At 41.4% G+C, this 26,198-nt stretch overlaps 1 protein-coding gene across 1 annotated transcript in view; it reads right to left on the bottom strand.

Moving 5' to 3' along the window:
* The window catches only part of Gfrl (Glial cell line-derived neurotrophic family receptor-like), a 479,796-nt gene that overhangs the window by 39,297 nt on the left and 414,301 nt on the right, over positions 1 to 26,198 (bottom strand). The window contains exons 9-15 of the mRNA XM_078191490.1: positions 21,050 to 21,184; positions 17,178 to 17,383; positions 12,803 to 13,084; positions 10,977 to 11,041; positions 7,929 to 8,133; positions 6,843 to 6,988; positions 5,014 to 5,142 (exon numbers count right to left, since the gene is read on the bottom strand). Of these exons, the coding sequence (XP_078047616.1) occupies positions 5,014 to 5,142; positions 6,843 to 6,988; positions 7,929 to 8,133; positions 10,977 to 11,041; positions 12,803 to 13,084; positions 17,178 to 17,383; positions 21,050 to 21,184 (1,168 nt within the window). The remainder of the gene's footprint in view (positions 1 to 5,013; positions 5,143 to 6,842; positions 6,989 to 7,928; positions 8,134 to 10,976; positions 11,042 to 12,802; positions 13,085 to 17,177; positions 17,384 to 21,049; positions 21,185 to 26,198) is intronic.

The raw sequence follows: 26,198 nt of genomic DNA, 5'->3' as shown, positions 1-26,198 counted from the left end.
AACTCACTGTCAACAATATTTTAAATCTAAATTTCGCCAGTATTTTAGCTCGCGATAGAACAATTAAACCGTTGCCCGGGACTCGCCGATCAAACGCGAAGGGTTAAGCTGCCGATTATAACGAAAATCGATCCTAAAGCACCGTAAAATCGTCTCGTCGGTTGCCCAGCATTTCTACCGCATCTACAAAAATGTTCGCGCATCGATAAATACCGGACAAGAGTGGTAAACATTCGTATCCGGGGTTCGGGTTCGAACAATTTTTAGCCGAAATTCTATGGTCCACGCCGTACGGACGGCCGGTTAAACAAGCGTATTTTTATATCGAGCAACTCGCGAAGCGACAGCAGGCACCCCGCGGCTGGTAGAGCTGCGCGGCATTTTTATTATTATTATCGTGGACAGGATGTTGTTTGAACGGCGTCGAATAAATCGACAAGGAGCGCGAGGATGGACAAGGACGACGGCGGATGGTGAAAAAGGCGACCGCGGCCCGGGTAGACAGCGGCAATTCAAATCCGAGGTCTCTCCATCAAATTGCAAATCGGCCGGCGCTTAATCGCAAATTGGAAATCGCCGCGGGAGCTCGTATGACCGACGCAAAATGCTCGACGTTCGGGCTCTGTATGCGACGCGTTTCATCCTATACATTGTTACAAGTGCTCGTCACGCCGAAGAACGCGCCGGGCCACCGGGGGCGCCGTTTATTAATTAACATTGCCGGAGTTGAAAATTTTGGATTAACTCCCGCGCGAGACACGAGCGAGCGAGAGTGTCTTTAAAGCGTCGTTCGAAGTGCTTCTTACGTTTGCTACTTGAACAGCTGCAAAAGGGAAAGACCGTGTTTGATACGAAGGAGCAATTAGATCGAGCCGTGAGCCTCTTAGCTGCGAACGACGTGTATGTGCGTTCCAAGGTAACGGCGATTTTTACATCGTCCAACAAAAATACTTCGCCTACGATTCTGATTAAAATTATATTCATAAACGCGCAATTTAAAATAATTCTAGAATAACTTACCGATGAAAAGCGATCGCTTCAAATTTAAATCGAAATTTATTTGTACAATTTGTGGTGTTTCTATTTCATATTTAATAAATGCATTTGGTGTATATAGATAGCCGTGCTTTCAGGATTAAATATAAACAAATTTGACGATATAAAAATTCTTTTGGACCGTGATATAACAAGTGCAGAGTGCAGTGGGTTATTTGTTAAATCTGTCGGCGATGATTAGATTGCGAATGTTATAAATTTGTAAAAACGAGTAGATCAAATGCAAAAGAGAAATTTGAAACGACTGATCTAGCGTGCCTTTACAAGCTCGCTAAAATTATTGAAAAAGAATATTAATGTTTATGTATATACTGCATGTTGCAACCGATGCAGGCAACTTTCATTTGCATAAAAATTTAACGTCTAGTTACGATTGGATTACGAATCTCGTACTAAAAACGTAGCGAAGATACAAACATGAATTAGTTACAGTTTATCTTAATTTCTCCATCGAACCGATAGAAACAGTTGTCTAAATTTTCACTCGATAATTACCGCAAGAAAATAATCTCTAATTTCACCTAAAACCTAGCGTAATGATCTAATTTTACGAAACGCCATGCGTCTCCAACGCATGGAAACCGGCGAACCGATTCTCGGCCTGGAGGCTACCTCGCTGTCGGGGCGAATCGGCTCGGTAAATTATTTAGCAAATAAAAGCGTAGGCGGCCGGAAATCGTAAATAAACAGGTCGAGATCGACGCGGACCGCGGCGGCGGCGGACAGCGTTGCCGGTCGATCAAAAAATATGTACAGTTCATGGGCGGTGTACTACCGCGGAAAATTGATAAACGCGACCGGTTATGTGTCTCCCGATACATATACATGGCCTCGGTCCCTGGCTCGCCGTTGCAACGGAGGAGAATGGGAGAAACGGGGCTGGGCACGGGGGCAGAGAGAAAAAAAAATGCCGGGGCGAATATTAAGCGAGCCGGAGCGGGACGGCGGAGGGACGGCCGGGAGGGGCGGCGCTGAATTTCCGGCATCGAAAATCCGTCTAATCCGTTCTACCGCATGAAACCGGAGGGATCGGGACGGCTGGGCCGGGTCCGCTCTGTTCCCTCCATTCTGAACAAAAGCCGATCGACCGGCCGAAATAACACGCAATTACTCGCGTCCCACCGTCGAAATTCGCAGGAGCCGTCCCGGCGCGAACCCCCTCCCCCTCCACCGCGCCTGCCGGCCGCCGGAAAAGGATTTATGAAAAACCCGGGCGCCGCGGCGCGAATTGCATTACACGCGGAAAGTTATTTCCGTCTTGAATAAATTATCCCCGGCGAACAGCGGCGGCGGCGGCGGCGGCGGCGCGGCGCGGCCCCCGGCACACGGTTTTTAATCCCCCTATGCCGATGGCAGCGGCGCGTTGATCGAGGGATCCACGGTAAATCATCGCGGAAATATCGGTCCCGGTTAAATCCCGGCCGACGCGTCGCGGTTCGCAACGCAACAATCACGATCTTATCGCCGCGACCGTAATGCCCCCGTTCCATTAATTGAATCCCTGTTATCATTTCGCGACGTATTAATTCCGACCCACGCATCCCGTCGAACCGCCCGATTCGTGCCACGAGGCCGTGCGCCCTTCGGTTCTTCCGGATTTATTGTGCTAGGAATTTTAGACATTCGGCGGTGCAAAAGTTGGTAGGTGGGTTTCGAAATGGTTTTTGAAAATTCCGGGATTCGGCTCTCGTTTGCCCGGTGCTCCGAATAAAGAGTCATTACGAGCGGAAACTACGCGCTCCGTTAGAATCGGCAACTCGCCGTAACGGAAATATTGAATAGAACGCGCGAAAGCGGCGCGCTGCTTGTTTGCGCGGCAGATTAGTTTATCCGATGATCTCTCGTTCATTAACCGTGGATGGAAATTTCGATTTTGAAATTATTCGGGTATTTTCAAGATGATGGTAATTCCATTTTTATTTCAGTATTTTATTACCGTACTTCGACGAGCCCGACTCGTGATGGAAATTGATCGTGATAAATGATTAAGTATGGATGTTATTCTATTCTTTAAACTTAAAATAAAATTCGAATCCCTTGTTATTAATATTTAAGCTTTTAAGTATATTCAGGCATGGAATAAACATTAATGTTCTGTCTCTTTTAAGAAATTATACCAACAGAAAAATTCCTAATCGCAGTAACTGTGAAGAAAATGTTACGTCAAGTGGTTAACTGGCTATATGTTAATTGCACGAATAATTATTGCTCGAGATATTTTCTTATCGAAAAATAATTGCACGAACGATACAGGAAATTTAAAAAGCAGAAAACAATTTATTTCTAGGATCTCGGTATTATTATACAGTCGAGGATATTCGAAAGGGTCAGTGACACCGCTGCGTGGGCGACGGCTCGCATCCGAAAATATTAATCGACATTAAGTTTCGCATGAAAGGCAGTCATAAAGGGGACTCGGTAAGTGGCTGGCAAAGATCGGGGCAAGTTTACCGGCGGCGTTCCAGCCGCTCCGGGGTTTCATAAATCACAAGTAGGGGACGCCGAGCGAAACGGTAATCACGGTTCGAAGTAAAACGGAATTCCGTGTTCCTCCGTTCGCGATTTTTCCACGCTCGTGGATCAACGAGTCGCGAAATCTGATAGGGGGGGGGGGGGGGGGGGGGGTGTGTATTCGACCGGGATGGAACGTTCCTAAATTCGGGGAGGGAAATTAAGCATGGCGTACGGGTTAATTAATCGCGATAATCCGCGGCCAGGACGGAGGGAGAGACCGCGTCTGACTCGTTCGCCTCTCTTTCCCCCTCCCCCGCCCCCCGAGAGAGAGAGAGAGAGAGAGAGAGAGAGAGAAATGAAAAGTTCTGGAAAGTTTGATATCGCGCCGGCCGGATATTCTGCACGCACTTCCTGCGCGTGGCACGCACGTTGCCGCGTTAAACACGCAGCCCTTTTTCGTCGCCGGAGCGGAATCGACTGAGCGCACGCGAGAACAACCTCCTCGACTTTTTCGGCGTCACGATCTTCGAACGGCGTCACCGAAAATTACCAAATAATAATTCTAATACCAAATATTATATATACCAAATAATAATTGTAATACCAAATATTATATATACCAAATAATAATTCTAATACCAAATATTATATATACCAAATATTCTATCAAATTAATTCTACTAAAAATTAATTATATGCCATTGAAAGTTAATAATATCATTTTTCAAAATTATTTTCCATCGCTAAATTACGTTCGCAGCATCGTTGAAAATGTAAAATTGAAATACTGTTATTCCACTGAACTTGTATTTTAGGTTTCCTAACAATTAACACTCGAACTTTTCCCCCCAAAAATATAACTAGTAAGCTCAGGATTATTTGTAACTTTTAATTAAAATTTCATAATTTTCACACACCAACCCTCTATAGTCTAAATGAAAAAGAAAACTTATTTTAGCAGAAGTAACAGGTCACATGAAGTAAATATTAAAAATCATGATTCATAATAGCTAATAATAAATCCTCACTTACTGATAAACAAAATAGTCAACAATACTTATAATCGCTAAGAAAAATTGAAAATTCTTCCAGAAACACTTCAAGATAAAACGTTTCCAAAGTTTAAAAAGCTGCTCATCCTGCAGCAACTTGCACATCCGATGTAATTTTTTAACGACGCTCGGTACACTTTAATAATTATTTATTGAGATCTGCAGTACTTTGACGCTCGGGCAAAGCGTTGGGAAAGACGCAGGCTCGTTTGGGCGAGCAGCGGTGGCTGCTCGATATTTTTCTCGGCAGCGGCAGTAGTCTGGGAATCCGGCTAACTTAATAACGCGTTATGTACGAAGGCGGGCGACGAGTGTCTAAATAAGGGCGCGGGTGCCTCGGCCAATAAAGTTACACAGGGCCGTAGGACCAGTTGCCCGGAAAATAAGATCAGAATTGATGCGGATTCAGGGACTCGAGCCCCGGGGTAGTAGCTATTTGCAATTTGCTCACCTTGACGCGCAGAAGGTGCTGGAGACTTTGAGCCTGGCTGCTATTTAGGGGCGGATTGTCAGTCCCGAGACGCGCCACTGCAATCACGTTTTCTCGGGTCGCGTTGTACAGGAAGAGAGTGCACACCGTCTGCAAAAGAAAAAACAGAGAACGGGAACGGTGCATGTCTCGGCGTCATCCAACACCATATCCCTGGCATTATTAACTTTCACCCCCCCCCCCCCCCCCTCCCCGCCCTCGTCTGTGCGTCCCCGCACTTATACGCCGATTTACGGCGTGCCACGAGTGGAGCTTGTCGGTTTCTAAAAACTGATTTTATTAAGCGAGGTTCAAACGCGCTGCAGCGTTTCGCAAACAGAATTTGTCCTTTTGTAGATCAGAGCGATTTATTCGAAGTCCAATCCTTTGACAGATCTTATTCACCTTTTATCGAAATGAAATTTACTTATTCATTAGTATTAGAAATAACATGGATATTGCATTTAAAAATTAAATAACAGTTCGTGAACAATTGTAGAAAATTAATTACTTGTAATAAAATTTTTATTATCTTATAAATATGTGCGACACAACTTTGACAAATCATATTCAACTTTTTTCGAAATGAAATTTAATTATTCATAATTGTTAGTAATAGCATGGATATTGAATTTAAAAATTAAATAACAGTTCGTAAGTAATTATTGAAGATTAATCATGTATAGCGCAATTTTTATCGTTTTACAAATATGTGCATAAATTTATTGAAAGGTAGAATGAAGGCGATCAATTCTGATTTGCAAAAGGATGAATAAAATTTATGGTACATTCAATTCGATTTGCAATAAAATGAAAATAATATGCACAAGAATTAATGAACAGTGTGCAATTAATATACAATTTAAAAAAAAGTTAATTTTTAAAGCAAAACCTTTGTAATAAGATACTATAAATGTTATTCACGCTTCGAGAACACAAATTACCGAAAAAACAGGATTAGAAATTATTAGAAATTATTATAGTTAGTTTGCTACAGAAGTCTGTCGGTTTTCGTAGATGGTATAAACCCCAAACTCGAGGGAACATCATCGCCTGGCCATTCTGATCAATGGCCACGGCCCAGGAACCGCTGACAACCTGTATATTCTCATTACCGTCCATCCCCAGCTCGTTTCGCTACTAGTTACCCATTTTATTACTACTGGGACGTCGCGACCCATGAATGGTTTCAAATTGATTACCGACGTCCCGACGCTCGGACATAAACTGATAGACTAACCCCTGGATAGAGTGGACTGCGGATTTTATGCATAATAAGTAAATCGAATGTAAAAGCGTAATAACACTTGAGGAATTTCTAAAGACTTCTTTATCATTTTCATATATGTTTAAAGACTTGCTTATTATTTTCATATATTTTTAAAGACTTGTTTATTATTTTGCATTAATTGAAAATTTATTTTGCATTAAAATTCACAGTCTATTTATTTATAAAGTAGTAGGACATTTTAGACTCTATTTGAATGATTTTTTAATTACAATCCTTCCAATTTTGTTTGTCCAAGAGGTAAATTAAAAAAGATATGAATAGAAAAATTAAACGTGGAGTAATAAATTTTTGGACAATTTTTAAACATGAGCGTTTGATCCATGAATCAATGAACTATGCTTAACAAAATTGGAATTATATTTTTTCTACCAGATAAAAGGTTCCAAAGAATTTGCAAAAATCAGAATGGAATGCTTAAGTCCCATTTACCAAAATATAGTAAACACTATAAAATATAGTAAGTAACGTTTGGCGGAGTAATTATTACGTGGCTGGATAATGTAACGTTTGGACGACTCACCTGATTATTAACTTCTTCTCTCATAAAGCTATCGAGGGACGAGACCGCGTCCAGGACAGTGACATTGTTATGCTGTCGCAATAAGCTCTCGTCCTTTTCGCTGTATCCCAGGAACATGAAAACCCCGTGCGGTATAGAGTAAGCATCTGCGGGGACAAGTCGACAGAGATTATGGCGATGCCTCGATCAGCGACGGCTCCTCCGTAAACGAAATTATAAATCCTCCGGGGTTCAGCGTCCGAGGGACCGTAAACGGGGATCATCTTTTGATCTATCGTATCAAATTTTCATCAACTCCGCCCGCGCGCCCGAGAGAGGGAGAGAGAGATACAGGTAATTTTCTTGATTGAGGTTACGAAACTTTTCCCCCTTTATCGGCTCATAATTTACCCCGGTAGCGACTTTATTCCAACGAGAAATTACTTTTAGGCGTGCCCGAAACGACTTATCTCGAATGGAGAACACTTTCCCGGGAAACTCGCGATAGATAATTTTAGGCACCTTCTTTGCGCCAGGCAAATTATTCATCGTACCAATTAATACGTAACTTTACCTTTTAGAACTTCCGTTCGATAATGTTCTTAAGCACAATGTATGCTAAACAAATGGCTCCGGGCGCGATGAAACAATTAGCAACCTTATAAAGTGAGCGGAACACGAATTAATGCAGCCGAACGTAATGATGACACTGCTGCATATATAAAGCAAATAATTTGAGATATCAGCAATTTACCTTATACATAACATATATAATACAATTAAATAATATTATAAATTTCGAGAAATAGAAGCTCGAAATAAAAATAATTTTGAGCAGGAACAGAATCATTTTCCGTTTAAAAAAATTCTTTAAATTGTCATTAATAGATTCGTAGAACACTGTTAAAATGTTATTGGTATATCAGAGGATGAGAAAATGATCCGCCATTAAACAAGGTTTTCTAATCAGCTGCTTCGAGGATGAGCCCGACGTGGCGCGGGAGACTGTTCCGGCGTAAAATTGGAAAAATCTCCGGCCGCGCTAACTGTCTATCGTCGGATCTCGTGGTCCATTGAAAGGCGACGCGTCAAGAGGGTTATATTCACCGGGTGAAGGCCGCATGCATATGAAACGACCGCTGTAGCAAAGGCAGGGTCCGCGATGCGCCTGATACGCCGGTGCCTCGTGATTGTAGAAGGCAAAGTCCGTCTTGCAGGGCAACGAGTTCACGCAGATCGTGTTGCACCTGAGAACCTCGCCCTCGCCGCACTGGCACAGCTCCGAACATTCCGGCTCGTCCTCGCGATAGAGCTGCGGGCAACGAACGACAGGCGCCGGTTAGAGGGCTCCCTTCCGCGATCCGCCGTCGCAAAACAGACGCGACAGACCTCGCTGTCGCCGTCGCGAAACGCGTGTCCGTGCAATTCGCCACGGGGAGACGTGTAATACTTGTAATCGCCGGCTGCAGACACCCGTCAGTCGAGAATTAAATCTCGCGGCGATACTCCGGTATAGTTCTTTTGGTTTATTTTTTTCTGGCTCGACCGCGAAAGCAACGCGAACGATTTCTGCACAGATTTCTTCCGTAAACTGTGCCGAATAGAACTGTATTTTTTTATATTGCTTTAGGAATATTTAAATGCGTTCGAATGATTTTTAAACGGAGCCAGATATTTCTAGCGTAACAATATTTCGAATGTATTTTGCCGATCGAATGCCTGAATTATTTGAAATATTTGTTCCGATTCAATAACAACAGAGACGGATGATTTTTGTATAAAATTGTTCCGCGATGGTTCGAGATACCGTGGTATTTTTTTAAAAATTGCATCAACAATGTTTTAATGTATTTGAAGAATTTTTGAAGATATCGAGACATCGATTTTCTCGAACTAATTTTAATTAATTTAAGATTCTCGGTAAATTAGGGAATTAGTGTTTAAACATTGATAACACGGGGTTTAATTCGCCCGTTAATTCATCGCCAGCTAGGATTCACCGTATTCAGCGAGAGTCCCGATGAGTGATTCACGTCTCCGCGAAGTTCCCCGCTGATTTGCTTGTTTGTTTTCAATTTATTAGAGTTTCTCTAATGCTAATTTTCATCGCGGTTCCGCCGGTCGGAAACTTTCGTGCACACTCGTGTCCCGGGATAGTCGAAACTTTCGGACGTGTACGCGAAAGTATATAGCCACGCATCCGGGCAAAAATTCTTGAAAGATTACTCGGAGCGAAGTTTCCCTGACATTTCCCTAGACCGACGAGCTTTTGAACGACAGAGTGCGTTCCGGAGTTTCGTTGCAGCTGAGAAATAGTTATTTTCAAGTGGACTGCGGATTATTGCACATTTATAAAAGCCTGTATCGCGGCGCTGGATATATTTCCCGTCGGATCATCTTATCGCGAAGAGGATTGTTATTTCTGACTGAAATAAAAAATTGAAAGAAGACAAAAGAACTTTCTTTTCTCTTGATAATGTTGATAAAATTGAAGGAAGATTAATTAATCTTTTAAGTTAATTGGAAGCATAGAATCCACAATCCTCTGCAACCACAATATAAAATAATGCAATTATAAAAAAGATTTCGACCAGTCCAAGATACTTAACTTGTTAACTATAATTATAACAAAATATTTCGTTAATTTCAGAAAATTCTCAATATTCAAGGAATAACATTTGATAAATATATTTCCTAAATCCATCATAAAATATATTGTCCAAAAAGTATAACCAACCACTTAAAAGCAGAGTTATTAATTACTTTAAGCGTGTTAACATAACTTCTCCACACACAGAAGAAGTCCCCATTCTAAAACGAGTTTAACAATAGTTAATTCCCCGTCGAACAGGTAAACCGTAAAGCGTTTCCTTCCAACTAGTTGGAGGCGCCTATCGATTACTCGCTCGCAAATCCGCCGAACATTTTCGGCGAGCGTCGCCGTAGAGCTGTCGGGCGATCGAAAGTTTAATCGTTCACCGTCACCGAAACAATTTCCCATAGAAACGAGCCGTTAATTTCAATATCTCAGCTTAATTCGGGCGGATCGCGCTTGTCGCCGACGATCGGCCTCTGGCCGGGGGGGTCGCTTTTTTTATAATCGATAATAGATCGCGATACGATCGGCGGGACCGTACACGCGCGCCGATCGGTTTCAAAGATGAACGAGCCTCCGCACGCCCGCTGAATATTAATTACCGTCGAATGTTAATTATGATATTCGGAATGAAAGTTTCCGTTCTCCCCCAGCGCGCTCTGGACGGTATCAATAATTCAGTGGCAGCCCCAGCGGGAAGACAATGAATGCACGGGCGACGCGGTACGGGGTAGGAGGAGGAGGGGGAGGAGAAGGGAGGAGGTTGGAAAGGGGGGGTCTGGAAAAATTGTATTCCAAATAATCGGGATCCCGTGGACAATGGGGGGGCTACAGGCTATTCAACGTTGGAGACCCTTGTCTCTCCGTGCACGCATTCCGTCGCGCGCGCGCGCGCTCGCGAGCTCGCGATTCACGATTCAACAACGTTTCGACCTATTTATCAGTATTCCCCCGTACTAGCGCCAATTAAAAAGTCTTTCTTCCGTCATTGAAACGCGCGGCTCGGATAATTTGTTTAGTTTACCGGCGGCGACCGCCGGGGTAACCGGTTTTTAATTGAGATCGGGCCAAACGTCAATAAATCGCAGCTGCCGTGGCTCCGGTTTTATTGAGATTCTTTGTGGACTGTGCCGGATTGTAAAACGAAATCGTAATAAAATTGCTCCGAACCCTGTTTTCCGTCGTCGCGCGTGTTAAACAAAACGACCGGCGTACTAATAAAAAGAAAAAATCGGTTACAAGAGTGAAAATTCAGCCGAAAGGATTCGAGTATAATGATGATCCGCGCGCGGCTCGTGAAATAAATGTAATTCTTCTGGTAGCGCGGCATTTTTCCGGTAAAATCGTTCGAATAATTATGAGCGCGGCATTCCGCGTATTAATAACCGTAACGAGAACCGTTTCTTCTTCTGTGAAATTGTTCCGTGGGCGGGATTTCGATTGATTCGGCCTTTGCCGGTCCGCCGGCCGTTTCCGGCATTCCGTCGGACGTCGGGAACCGGTCGAAATCAGTTTTCGAAACGGCCTTGGCCGAATAGTTCGCAGATTGTCGTACTCACCCTCTTGCCTTTGCCCTCCCTTATGTATTGGTGCCTCTGCCTCGCCCTTTGAACCACGCAGAAGCCTATAAAGAGACGAAACGATTCAGAGGACGCGCGCTGCACGTTCCTTCGCCGAGGAACTGTTTTCCGCCTGTCTCCCGAGCCCCTCCACTCTCTCCCACCTTCCTTTCATCCCCTAACCTCGAATCCTCGATCCTTCCTCATTTTGAATACGTTCTTTCCAGCCGCCTTATCGCTTTGTAACGTTCGAAATGCCGCGGCGAAACGAAAATTCCTTGTGTCCCGTGCGGAACGATCAAAGAGGGGTTGCAGTTTCCCCGTTCCGAGAACACCGTGTGTCACCGCCGCCGCCGCACGCACCCCTGTGTTTCTTTTGCGACCGGCTTCCTCCTTCCGGCAACCCTTCCCTCCCCCAGCCTGGCTCGCGACCCTAGCCCGCCGCACCACTTTCGAAATACCTTCTCGCGCCCGTAACCGCTCGGCACTCGTTATCGATTCCACGAATGGCCTGGAAATGCTCGCCGACCGACGAATTACGGCGCGCGCGGGGCGTGTCGAACGACCGCCGACACACGACGTATTTCGATTTTCATCCGCGATCTAGAACACCCGGGGAAATTGATCTTGGGATTCGGCCCCCCGCGCCGTAACACGCGCCGAGCAAGACCGATGTAATTTTCTGGTTTCGACGACGGTCGAAATGTTTTCCAAACTTCCTCCCCGCCCTTTGTCGACAATTTCCGATCCCGGTATTGCCGGTATTAATTATACGCGGCTGTGATTGACAAGGGGGATCGGCGATTCGAGCGCGGCGCTGTGTAAAATCGATATGCCGAATTTGTTGAAAACGTTACGTTTTTATAGGTTCTCTAGAGTGGCGGGAGAGAGAAAGAGAGAGAGAGAGAGGTTAATTTTAACGTGGGCAAAATCGTTTCGCAATTGACCGAGCCGCGATGATTGAAATGAAAGCGGAGTTAATGGAATCGGGTAATTGAGTTCCCTGGTAAAAATTTGTAAGTAATGCTGCGGATAGTGCGAAGTAATTACTTTGTTGGTGAAAATTTGTTTGAAAGGGTTGATAGATTTACGGGATCGTAGGTTATAAACTAATTCGAGTGCAGTAAAGTGACGCTTTAACCATGTTATTTATCATAGACTATAGTATATAATATTTAAAATAACATCCCTGACACTAACCATAAAAATTAATACCACGAAGTACACTCTATTTCCACCAACATGATCGGTAATCATCAATTGCAAGTTTAAAGGATTTTATTTTATAGGCGTATGGGAACTAAACGAAATGTCTTGTAGAATTCCTAATTTACTACAAAATGCATTACATTTGTTTTAATTAAATCGTGACAACAGCCTAAAAATTGTCATAATTAGTATACGCATTGTTCTGTTAAGAACGACGAAATATTGTAGACCTTTAAACTGTGTATTTTACAAATAAATTCTTTTGAATAATAAATCGAATCAGGTCACGATATATCAAAGTTAAATCAGGTTAGGTCAGGTCACATTACGTATCTAAAAACGACAAAATGTTACAAGCTAAGCTATGCATTTTATAAATAAATTGTCATAGGTATTTGAATCAAATTAGGTCAAGTTAGGTCAACATAGGTCAGGCGAAGCCGAGGTGAACAGAACGAGGGTTGATTAAAGAATTCGTCAATGAAGCTCGATATCATTGAACTCGCATGAACCGACGCGGATGCTTTAAAAATAATCGGATATACCGAGAGGGTTTCATAAATAATATAAGGGGACGGTGATTACCTCGGCGCAGATAAAAATGAAACGTCACTCACGCGGCGGTGTGGTGGTGGTGGTGGTGGTGCTCGGCGTGGTGCTCATGGTGGTGGTGCTGACGGTTGTGGTCGTCGTCGAAGTCGTCGTGATTTCCCAAGTTTCCGTGGGTTCGGTGGTCGGCCACCTCGTCACTTCCGGTATTTGATTATCTTCCACTTGTTCGACCACGGTGGCAGTCGTCGTGCTAACTGGCGACCTGGTCGTCGACGAGACGGTCGTCGTCGTGGTCCGAGGATAATGATGGTGTTTCCTGCGTGCGTGATAGTCCTTCTGGGACTCGACTGAAACGGTCGATAGATTTATCTCGGGTCAGAACCTTCCTCAAACTGAGCACAATAACATTCCGCGTTCCCCTGGACCATCCAACCAGGGAGGGGAGAGGGGTTGCTTAATAAACGATCTTGTGACCGTGGCCTCTGATAAGTAAACACGGTTTCAGAGACTGAATATTCTACGCGTTCGACACCATGGTTTTAGTTAGGACAATATATTTTAGTGTCAAAAAGATTCGACGAGTGAGGACGCTATCAAAACACGAAACGAAACACTTGATCAATGAATATTCAAAAAACCCATCGATAAATCGAACAATCGCTGAATAATTATTTCGCTCCGAAGACCAACGTGAAAACACAAAACAGGCTCGCGCGGGCGGATTCAATTAAACGGCCACCCGACGATTTTAGTTATTCCCGTGCCCAATTCGGCCGGGTTATGTAGGGCTGCGAATATCGCGGAATGATTTAGGGAGCGAGTGACAAGGTGCTCGAGGGACAATAACGATCCTCGTCGAACGTCCCTGGGCTAACAGGAATTCGCCAGGTCCAAGGATCATTCGAGCGGATCGGTTCTAATGAAAGTCAAACCGAGCTCTCGAGCGCGTCTCGCGCGCTTCAACGGAATAAATTCAGTGGGGGGGACGACGTCCGGGCGCTGCCGGTCCACCGTTAATTTGCATCGATCACGTTTATCGCGGGGACGCGCGGCGTGAAGGAGGACATCAAGCCCCCCCGGTCGTTCGACCTACATTCCCTATCGGGAATCGACGAAAGGCGATCGAGCCACGGCCGATGCAGTTAGCGCATCGCGGCGCAGCGCTCGGCAGCCGAGTGCAATTTCTTCGTATCTAAATGACTTATCTGTCGGCTGAATGCCGGGTACGGCCGAGCTTTGCAAACTCGACCGCGGGGAACAGATGTAAGATCGATAAAACCGACGTCGTGTTGCGCCTTGTCGTTCGTACGCTCCTTCTTTCGTAAGGTATAATTGGGATTCTAACAGACGCCGAATGCCATGGCGAAGATCTGACGGCGATCGCGCCGGATGAACGATCTCGTGTGACCGAACTCTGGGCTCGCGAATTCGCGAGCGTCGATGTCAGAAATCAATGGATTTTTCAGAGCTATGCATTGATATATGCTTGGAGAGCCGAGCTGGAAAATTTACAGAATTAATATGATTTATTTGGACTTGGATCCATTTTGATCCAGGACTCTGGATTTCAGTGTTTTAAAACTAGAATTACCAAACTTGTTGTAATGAAATGGTTTATGAGTTCTTCTTTTACAATTTCTGATATAAAAATGTTTCAAGCAAAAATTTGTAGACTAACTTTGTTATTGAAGCTTATATTTTTATCGAAATAGTGTGAGTTAAGTCTCGTTATTATTATAAAATTTTGTCACGTTTTCGTTTCGATAGTTCATAGCGTTAATAATTGCTGAATTTTAGGAAGAATTGACATTATCAAAGTTAACTATAAAAAATAAAAATTCTATGAAAGTACCTTTTCCTTCTCGACAATCGTAATTAATCGAGAAATAATATAACAATATCCTTAAATTTTTTTTAATATACTTCCTAATTTCCTATTTTGTCCTTCAAATTATTGTCATTAATTTCCAACAATCCACAATATATTAATAATTACTTAAAATTACTGTCCATGACAGAAGCAATAATCAACTCTGCTCTAAAATCAATTCCAGCTGATATCCAATATTTCCGAATACACCAAGATTAGTTTTATTTCACACGGACGCGAACTGTCCGGCATTGAAAGTTTAAATAAATTCCCGCCATAGTCAAAGGCGTTCAAGATTGCAGTTATAACACGATATCAAAGGCGGCTGGATTTTGTTGCACGTAATTCTCTCCAGCTAAGAATCAATTTGCTTTGACTCGCGTTACAGTTTCTCCGTTGCGATTGCGTCACGGACAAATACCTTAAATAAACACTTCCCAGTGCATTATTGCAGTATCAAACGCATCAAAGCGCTCGGGTGGGTCTGCCAGACCCTCATTATGCCGCATTTATAACGCAATGATTGAATGTAAACACTAATAGTGCGCGCGCGCCCGTGTATTGTAGAATGTCGTAGAGACGACAGAGACAGAAGCTCTCTGACCCAAATGTCGAACTAGAGCAAGTCCGTGCACGCGTATCCTTCGAGAGACGGGAGTGTAATTGATTGTCAATCACCAGTGAAAAGCCTGTTGAGTCTTTGAAAATTTGAAATATTTTTATTTATAGTTTCGACGAGAATAAGAGTGAAAGAGAGAGAGAGAGAGAGAGAGAGAGAGAGAGAGAAGGTAAAGAGAGAAGAAAAGGGAGAGAGAGAGGGAGTCTGTGAACGAAGGGGGTAAGAAGGGTGCAGATTCGGCATTGTCATCGGGGAAATATTAATCCTGGTTGGTATTAATCACCGGTGGCCCGGCCAGAGTGTATTGTTCGGACTGTTTGGCGGCCCTTCGCGCAAATATTTGATCCCGTCCGATTTTGCCAGCGCCCAGGACCCGGCCCCGACGAGAAGGATTTCGCCGACCCGCCGATTAAAATGACACGAGTTCTATTCGAGGGAAAAATTTTTCGGCCCGGATTCTATCCCCGAAAAATTCCAAAACTTGTATCCAGGTCGAAACCTCCTATTTATTCCTACCAACCAGCCGAGATTTTAATTAAAAATTCCGGTAATTCCTATTTTACTGGCTCCGATCCGAATTACAAAATTATTTCGACTCCGTGGAATATTTTTAGGTAATAGTTCGAGAATTAATATATTTCCCCAGATTTTTCTGTATCTATTATAAAATCATCGAAGATTGATAGCACTTTCGATCATGTTCAAAATGACAAGGGCGTTGAAATTTTAATTCATAATTATTCTCCAAGTTTAATCACTTTGCTCGATTAACATTTTCAGTTTACCTGTAGCAATTTCTAAAATTAATTCAACCGAAATTAGGATGCAATATTCTACTGTATAATTGTAGAATTTGATTTCGATTTAAAACGAATTCACAAACATTGATATTCCGTGGATTATGTTCTAAAACCTTCTCTATGGGGGAATGCGCAAACAGCGTATCGCGTTAATATTTAACCGCAGAACGAGCTGGGCGAATTAAATGGTCGAATGTGTAATATTGCTATTTTCAGGAAAGGCTAATAAAGCCAGCAAAATTTTATACAGATGATGGATCAAAGTTGAAGACTAACAAATCATTCGGCGATATCGAATAAATATTCGATCGAGTACAAATTTATCTGAATAAACATTCTGTCAAATAAAATTTTTTTCGAATAAGAATTTATTCGCACGAGAACTCATATGGAAAATAATTTGTTAGAGTAATGATGATGGAGTGTAAAGTATTTCTTCATAGTTTATCGATTTATTTATTTCATATTACGTTTTCGAAATATTTAAATAAAACTTTCGGTTCAAATATTTGATTACAATACTCAACTAGAAGGAATTCATTTAGATAATTATATTAGATAAATATTTATTCGAATTAATGCCTAAGTCTGAATAAAATCTGCTGCTTCCCTAACAATACAACGCGTCACTGATTAACCCCTTGCTGTACCTTCATCCTCCCACTAACCAATGATTAAGTGATTTTTAATTGTCATAATTTCTTAGGGGAGAAATCAAATTGATATTTATAGAGTACATATATAATTTTACCATTTACTTCAGCGCTTAAATATTGATGACAAAAGGACTAAAATTTGACTTCGACTTAAAGAAACAAAGTACCATTCATACTTAACAAATTATTAATTAGAAATTGCCATTACGAGTCAGATTCAACAAAGTATGGCAAAGTGGTAATCAAAGAGCCTGAGCCATACTTGACAAAGTATGGCAAAGAGGTGGCCAAAAGGCCTGAGTTATACTCGACAAAGTATGCCAAAGGTAACCAAAAATCCTCTGCTTGCACAATGGGCGACCAATTGTTACATTATTATTCTTAGCGCGTGTCTCTGAACAACTGAGTAACATTGAGCAACGGAACCATATATATATATAGAAAGGAAAAAGAAATATAATTGAACCAGGATCGGTCCTCTCGCGTGTCACTTACCCACACAGGGATTCACCCATAGGAGCCGTTGCCATCCGAGGCAGTCGTAAAGTTGCGATAGTTCGGTGCCTTTGCAGGCGCAGTTGAATCGCAGCTCGGTGCCGAGGATCCCAAGCATCGCTTTCCGGCACTCGGCCACCGGACCCGCGCATTTCTTCGTCACGCTGTCCACCGCGCAGTTCTGCTCGTAATACTCCAGCTTCATCCTAAACGACACGGGAATCGCAGCGATCATGGGACTTGCCAGTACTCCGCGAACTCGAACTTGGGCAACGGTGCACTTCTAGAGAACCACTTCTGACCACTTTCGTCAATTTTCATTCGCATTCGCCAGGAAAAGAGGCGGCGATTTTTGTGGCTCGAAAGTGGCCCGCTGTTTTCGATATCAACCCTTACTTAAGAGAGTGTTAAAAAATATTCGAAGAATTTTATGTATTTTTGTTTCAATGATTGTTGTATTATAAATTTTGTATATTTCGTTTTTGATGTAATGCGTATCGAATTGCGTTATTTAATAGTATTTTTATTATTTTAAATCTACTGCCGATGGAAAAATGATATAGGGTCTCTCTTAAGGGTTAACATCGAGTTTGTGGAGTTCTAAAAGCGATTTTATTCTAATATTATATTTATTAATATTCAGTAATGTATTTAAGAATTTTTCGTATAATATTTTCTATAATATTTTTAATATTCCAAGTAACAAAACTATTGAATTATTCTCATTTTATGATAACAATCTCAATCATGGTAAAGTAGATAATTCGTCATTTTGACTTTTGGCATCTTGATTGATGTTCTTCGAATAGCCCAATTTATTGAATGCTTGACTGAATCCACATATAATTAATTAGTAAATTATTGACCAGTCTACTGCTGGTTGTAAATCATACGTTGTAATGTTTTCATACAAAACTGGCGCAGTTCATATGATTAAATGGCACACTTTTAATTAAATTTGAAAATATGTTTCATTTTTTATATATTCATTCTCTTTCGACAAACCAGTGAGAAATGTAAAAATTAATTTACATAAATGATACATATAAATGCCGATATTATTCTTTAAGGAGTTCACATCGTTTGCTCAATTCACACAGTCCATTTTCATTGTTAAAATATCTTATTCAACGTATTGTACCTTATTCCCAAAATACCAACAGTTTTATTTTAAATATTTTAATATTTTAATTAACTATCATACACTATGACACTAACGTGCATAAAGGATATTTGGCTAATTGAAAGTCGAAGAAACGCGGCGCACAGAGTGGGGGGAGGGTGGAGGGTTACGGTGCGCCGCCGGATTAAAAGTGAATTCGTTTCGCGGGCGAGTAATAAATCAATTAAAACGGCGGCGCGACGCGTCGACACGCGCGCCTCTATTGTAATTTAAATCGGCGCGCGTCAGAGGGAGGGGAATCTGATCGATATCATTAAATCGATACCCGGTGGAAAATTTTCAATTTCGCCCGGTGCACGCGTCCGCGGAATTTCCAATCGACCGGACAGAAGCGTCGATTTCTCTTCAATCTTCCGGGATCGGATCCGATCGGCGGCCGATTTTAATTAGATCTCGTTAACCGAGCCGCGATAAATAGATTCCCCTGTATTTTGATTTCCTTTTATTATTTTTTTATATATACATATATATACACACATACATATATTATGTATTTTAACGTCTCGTCGGTCCGCGATCCGTCCGCCCCGTCACGGCGTATTATTCCATGGGAGGGTTACGTAATTGCATGGTGGATCGTTCTCGTAATTCGGCCGGTCTTTCTCTTACATTACTGGAATAAAGTGTTTCATTACGAGGCCGGGGAGTGGATCAAGCCACGTCTCGTTGACTCGCAATTTAACTTTCAAATTGAAAGCGTAGCCCAAAGCCAGTCGGCAGAAAAACGGAGAAGGATCCGCAGTTTAATCAGGGACCAGGTTTATCCGGATCCGCGATACCATCTCGCGATAACAGTTCCCCAAGCCGTCCGCGGCGCTGATTAATTTTTACGATCTTAATGCGCGCACGATTAATCTTCGATCCCGCCGGGTCTCCGCGAATGTATCGCGACGCGCGCGTGTCCTATTTTACCATTAATCTAGCTTTCCTTTAGGAACACGATTAACAGACGCGTTCAAAATGTCGAAGACGTTTGAGAATTTTCCTAAAAGCACCTGAGATATTAGTCGACCTTTTGTTGATTAAAAGAATTTTGGCTGAGTATGCGTTCAAAGGTTTGACAGCCTTTATGGTGTTAACAACTATTGGTAATTAATGATAGAATATATCGAGAGGAATGTAAAAATATAATTTAACATTATTTATATAATATAGGATAACTGTTTTTTTCAGAATTTAATTAATATCAATATAACGACAGAGCAACGACCGCGCTTCACTTATTTATTGGTATGACGGATATTTTTCTAGCAGCATTTTCATTGCATAAATCGCAGGCCTAATTTCCAACAATACCTAATTATAGGCACCTAGATTTATATAATAACAGGTGATCGATACCTAAAATATAAATCAATGTCTCGTAGACAAAAGGAACTTCGTCGTAAATCGAGCTTATAAAATTAAAATTTCATGCGAAATATTTAAAAACTCGTAAAATCTCGTCAATATTTCTCCAGTGCTTTAAAACCTTAACAAACCACCGCGAAATTTCTCACAGACCTCAAATATTCCACAGTCTACAGAAATTTCTCAAAGACCCTCGACAATTTTTTCGGCACAGAAATTTGTTCATAGACTCTATATAATTATTCTGAAGTTGGAACTGTTTCGTTAGCCCTAGCAATTATTTTCAAGATCGACAATTTTTCCACGGTCTCTTGACATTTTTCTAAATCGCAAAATATCCACGTTTTCAAAATTGTTTGCGGCATTGAAAATAGTTCGACGCGGAATTGTTCGCCGTACTATTATTACGCAGGTGCTCGGCGCTAGTTAAAATTCGCGTTAATATCGCGAGCCGTGACGTTAGTTCGATGGATCTGATATAATGTTCGTTGGTTTTAGAAGGGTTCAATGGGCGGGGTTGGCTTTGAAAATAGTCGTCAAAGAGGGAAATACAGTTAATTCGCACAATTCGCAACTAGTAATCCTCTCAGCGCGCGCGCGCGCGCGTTTCTACACTGTTCGCCGAGGCATTCTTTTGGGCGTTATTCGACCGTCCAACGGGTTTGTGTAAAAGAGATTTCTGCCCGAAGATATCGGGAACAAATAGTCGACCAATATCCATGATTAAACACTTTTGTCGTGTCCCTTTTTGACCGGTTCTAGTAGCGGCCCTCGCGGCCGCGCTCCGCTCTCTAATTAAACCATTGAGAAATAACAGTAGTTGATCGCGCTGAGAATTATCTGCTACGCTGAATCTTTCCCACTCGATATATTCTCCGCTAAATAGTAATTAACCGCGACATTGTTCAAAGTTAAATAAAGCTGGTTGATACTGGAAAATCGGAGCTAGGAACTACTTGCCTCTAGAGTATAAATATTATTTGACTATTTAATTTCTGCTATCTATATTCTATAAAATAAATGCTTTTATATCTCATTGAAATTCCTAGGAGAAATACCGTGACGAATTATCAAATTATAAATATTCAATTATATTTTTGACAAAAATGTTTGATCTTTGAGTGTTAAAATACCATAAAAATTTTTGTTACCTAAGGTGCGATATTATGTAATTATAAATTATTATCCTCTGTTTGATATCTATTCTTCATTAAGTGACACTAAATTAATTAAGTATAATTATACTGCGCCAGTTCTGTCAAATTTTCAAAGCGCATCGACAGGAGAAACAAATGCTAGGCGATGAAATAAACGAAATCTCTAATTTCGTTTAGCTTACTTGCAGGCGGCGTTTTTCTTGCATTTCTGAGCGAGGCTGTGGCAGGTCGGCATTTCCGATCCCTCCACTCGTTGCGCGCACGCAGGATGCATTTTCTCCTGCGCCACGATGCACTCGTCCTTGCCATCCGTCTTCCTGCGAAATTCAATTATCCGAAATTTATTCCCGTCCGACTCGCTGGGAACACGATCTGGATTAAAGGAATCCTCTTTGGTTCGCGGCGAAATGAAACAGCGGAATCATCTCGACGCCGCCGGCTCGTGAAATCGACTCCCGATTACTCGACCTTCTAATAATTGCCGAAACTTTGCGACTTTGTCCGAGAGTTTGAGATTCATTTGAACGTTTTGGTTGCGGAGGGACTTTTGTTTTGGCGTCGTGATTTCGCTGTTACAATTTTAATAATTTGATTATTAGAAGTTTGTAGATAAGCTATTTGGTGACGTAGTTGTGTGTGAAAGATGGTTGAACGATTTTTTACTTAAAAATATTCTTATTATGGCTCCTTAATATTACTATTAATATTGATATAATATATTACTATTAATAATACTATTATCATTACTCCTCAATATTTACTATTAAGGAGCTATTAAATTACGTTGAAATAACACCCCTTAGTTTAGGAATTAATTACTGTAGTTATAGCACAATTCATTAGTAAAGTTTCTCTAATCACTATTTTGCAGAATTATTGTACATTAACCTCCCTATGGTACTTACTAAAACTAACAGTATTTCGGTTCAAACAAACTCGATTAGAAAAGTATATACACTTCTTTGTGCAATAAAAATTGATCTGCAGGATTTCTAAAACATATAATATTATTATAAAAAATATACAAATATATATGTTACGTTATAAAAATCTGGAATTCACACAACTAATCGCAAGACTAAATTTTATGCGTTTATGACAAAGGGTAATTTAATTTTAAATTAACGCAAAGATTAAAATCGCCTTAAAATTGCCTATTTATTAAAATCGCGAAGAAACAAATTAAACTGCTTTGCATAAAAATTCTACATTGCTGGATAGATCCATCGTTAATTGATAGATCGTCGTCGGTAATGGGATTGCTCGGTGGGAAGGGGATTCGATTGATCGGCGTGGCAACGGTCGGCAGAAACAACGGGGAAGGCGCGTCGGCGATTTACTGCACGAGGGAGCACCGTCCCGAAAGTCGTCCGGGAATAAGAGACTTCTATCTGTCCGCTTCGGGGTTTCCGGGGAGCTTTAAGGGTGGAATTCCCAGGCAGACAGGCGTCGCGAGGTGGGTATTGCTCAACGAGCATTAAACGAGCCTGCTACGTATTTTATTCGGCCCCGAGACTTTTCGTTCCGCCGTTCGACTCTCGTTACCTTTACGTTATCCCGCGTTTCCCCGCCACCCCCCTCGCCGCCTCCTTCTTCTTACGTCTGTTTCTCTTTTTTACGACCGCGTAATGAGCACTCGGAGACCGTTCCCATCGCGTTCGTTTCGATTTACTTAATCTCGCCGCGGCGCTGCTTAAGGAAATCTGAACGCGTTGCTTGCCGAGTGATTCACGGTTTCTCACGATATTGTTGAACTTGTTCAACCCCTTGCACTGCGACGCCTATCACGCTGCGTTGATTAACCCTTATCCACCCTTGACATTTTTCCCAATAGGATCAAACAATTTTCGTTACTTCTATTGTCTTTATTTAATTTCATAAAAGATAGACTTTATATAGACTTTTATTTTATATAGACTTTAATAAAAGAAGAATCGAATTTGATTTCGATTTAAAAGAGATTGATAATAGGGATTTTGCGCCATTTTTATAGACTCTGAAAATCAATAATCTTTGCTTCGTAAAATCAATTTGTGAATTGATAATCTTATTTGTAATATTTAAAAGTTTTTAATTGATCTCTGAATCGGTAATAAATTTATTTATGCAATCGCACGCGATTAAACGTTTGCAACTTCAGGAACAAGAAAAGCAGTTTTGACGTAATCGATAAATTAACATTTGCTTAATTTCCAATATGTCCATCATGTGGATTTCATCAAGCAATTATTTCTTTCATAATTTGACGCGTTACTGGTGAACATAAATTACCGAATTTCACGATTTACAATTCTTCGAGTGGTAGAAATCGCCAGGATACTTCGCGCGATTATTTTCGCCAGATATCGAGAGACGCAACGTTGTCGATGGGAACGCGCATTGCCGGGTCGACCGTTGCAAACGGGAACGAATAATCGCGCCATCTGAGGCGCCGTGGTGGGAGACCGGTGTTTCCGCCTCGCCTTTGTCACTCATTCTCCCGGACGCATCGAAAAGCGAAAGACCACAATTCTGTTATCCAACACCGTTCACTTCGCGTCCTGTATAACCGTTTGTCAAGTAGTTGTCGTTGTCTGTACTCTATTGCACGCTTCGATAAATTGGCTAATTACAATTAACATATATTTCTGCGGAGCGTCGAATGTATGTATAAAGCAGTCGCGATCGAAATTCGTCGGCACAAAGGATCCACCGTGGAAATTGTTATAAAGGGCAAGAGAATTATTCTATGGAAGCAGAACAATTCTTACAATATCAATATTGTTTATAACAAACTGTCGCATGAGTTGCATGAAATTAGATCGTATAAATTCAGATAAATAATTAGAGCAACTTCGATGAATCTAAATCATTTATAGCTACGATGGCTTCGAGTACAAAGAATTGATATATTAATTTCAACAATGTAATATAATAATTCAATAATTTATATTAATTAATAATATACCAATCTATAATAATTAAATATAATATGATAATAATAATGATAATAATAATTTCAGGATAATATGAAATAAATTAATGAAGCACTGAATATCTTCAAAAAACGAAGACGACGCTTGCAACAATAATCCTCAAGAAATGAATAAAGCCATAAACATTTGGCGTCGGTGTTTTTCAAAATAATATTCTCCCTGTCCTATAACCTCAAATTCGACGCTGAAATCCTCGGGAATGGTAATGGATCGGCATACCGACGTACTAACGAGAGCCTACTTCGGAATTGATAAATTCCGGGGGGGGGGGGGGGGGGCGGTGACGTCTTCCGTCCGGACAAAAGAATAATGCCAGGAGACTGGGTAGGATCGCGCAGGGAAGGGGGGGGGATGGCTGCGCAAAAATGGGGGCAGACCGGGTAGAAAGTTTCCGCATTGTTTCGTGGCCGAAAGCCACTTAAAAGTTAAAGGATCTTCTTTCCCGGTGAAAGAAACGTCTGTCGGAAGGTATCGTTCGCATAAAGGGATCAGAGATGCAGAACTTAAGGTATTTCTGGGGACAGACCTTTGTCAGGGAGAGTGCACTCTTGTTAAATCACTAGATCCACTCTCTCTCTCTCCCTCCCCCTACCCCCCCGCGCGTCACTGTCTCACTCGCTTTTGACATCGGTTTACTTAGGATTATGGGGTGACGCACAAAGGACCGACCCGTTTAATTAAATCCTTCAATAACATACGTTATGCATTTCGTTCGGCAATTAACATACCGGAAACGTCCTTATTAAGACCCTTTTGCAGGATTAACGACCGGGGGAGAAGTTAAGGGTCTTTAATAGAGCCTGGCGAATGCCCTTTGCGGATCACGGTGAGTCTCTATGCGGTCTAGATTGTCTCTTAAAAATCCACAAGGGCTCGCGTTTAATGCTAGTGGATCCTTGCGGTGATTCGCTGATGGATCGAAGAAGTTTCGAACGCGCTAAGGAGGTTAGAAATTGTTAGACCTTTGCACTGTCGATCCTTTCATGCTGCGACGATTAGCACTTTATTTACCTTCGGTTCTATACTTTGATAACAGGAGAAATCAACTTTATTTCGATTTGGAAGAAATTAATAATATTCATATCTAGTCGTATTTAAAATCTTCACCGCGAGTATGACTCGTTGTTAACCCTTTGCACTCGAAGCCACTTCAACTGAAAATCTGAAAGAATTTCTTTAACTTACAGTATATTCATTTCATATAAGAAAGTGCATTTAATGCATACGAAATTAATTCTTGTTATTCATATCAACATAACCTCAACAATTTTTAAAATGCAAACTTTGTTACTGTAGAGATTATTTTGCAACGTGGCAAAGTAATTTTATGGTGCCTCACAGTCACCACTCGAGTGCAAAAGGTTAAAATAGGTGGGGTACCTTGAAGACCATTATAAAATACTGTAGATCCTTTAGAAATGCCTAAGTGTCTCCATACGATCTCGAAGGTGCTATATAAATTCTGTGGCTTCATAAGAAAAATTTGATCATACACTGCAGGTTCTCGAGGACCTCTAGAAAAACCAAAGGTTCCTTAGAGGTCGCAGTGAATATCGATCGAGTGTGAGGTTCTCTAGAAATACCGCGAACGGCTCGAGGAAAATCTGAATATTCCTTAGAGGATCTTAAGAACCGTTATAATAATAAAAGGTCTTGCAGAGGTCCCGTATTCCTTCGAACGCCAGCGAAGATCCCCGAAGGCTCAAGAGAACTGCTTGTGGCTCATTAGAGCTTCCCGAGTCCCTCTAGAATCCTGGAAGTCTTATAAATGTTCCTCGCTGTTTTCGCGGTGCCTTGGAATCGTACCAGATGTCTGTCGAGGCTTCCATGAAATTCTAGAGCTATTCTAAAACCTCCTCAGCACTTTTTAAACATTTTAGAGATTCTCTATGCACTTGTAAAGATCTCTAAAAGATCCTAGATATTTAGAGAGATTTTTAAAGATCTCTAAAAAATCCTAGAGTTTTAGAGATTTTAGTAGACCTCTAGAGGTTACCAAGTATTTCTAAAAAGTCTAAAAATTCTCCAGATATCTCCAGAGATCTCAATGAAATATTAAAGCTACTATAAATACTCGCCAGGTCCTCTAAAAAATTATAAGCATCCTTTATCTAATTGTAATGACCTCATTAAATATTTAAAAGTGGTCTAAAATACTCAAAGTATTTTTAAAAATCTAAATATTCTCGAAATAACCCCAGAGGTCTCTATAAAATTTTAAATCCGTTATAAATACTCCTCAGCGCTTCCAAAAAGTCCTATCGATCGCCACGCGTTCCTAACAATTTCTGTAAAATCCTCAAAGTCCTTTAAAGGTCTCAAAGGGTTTCTAAAGAACCCTAAACCTTCCTCAAAG

The sequence above is a fragment of the Augochlora pura genome, chromosome 10, assembly GCF_028453695.1.
Source record: "Augochlora pura isolate Apur16 chromosome 10, APUR_v2.2.1, whole genome shotgun sequence".
Taxonomy (NCBI): domain Eukaryota; kingdom Metazoa; phylum Arthropoda; class Insecta; order Hymenoptera; family Halictidae; genus Augochlora; species Augochlora pura.
The sequence above is the reverse complement of the archived record's forward strand: the minus strand, read 5'-3'. Positions and strand labels throughout refer to the sequence as shown.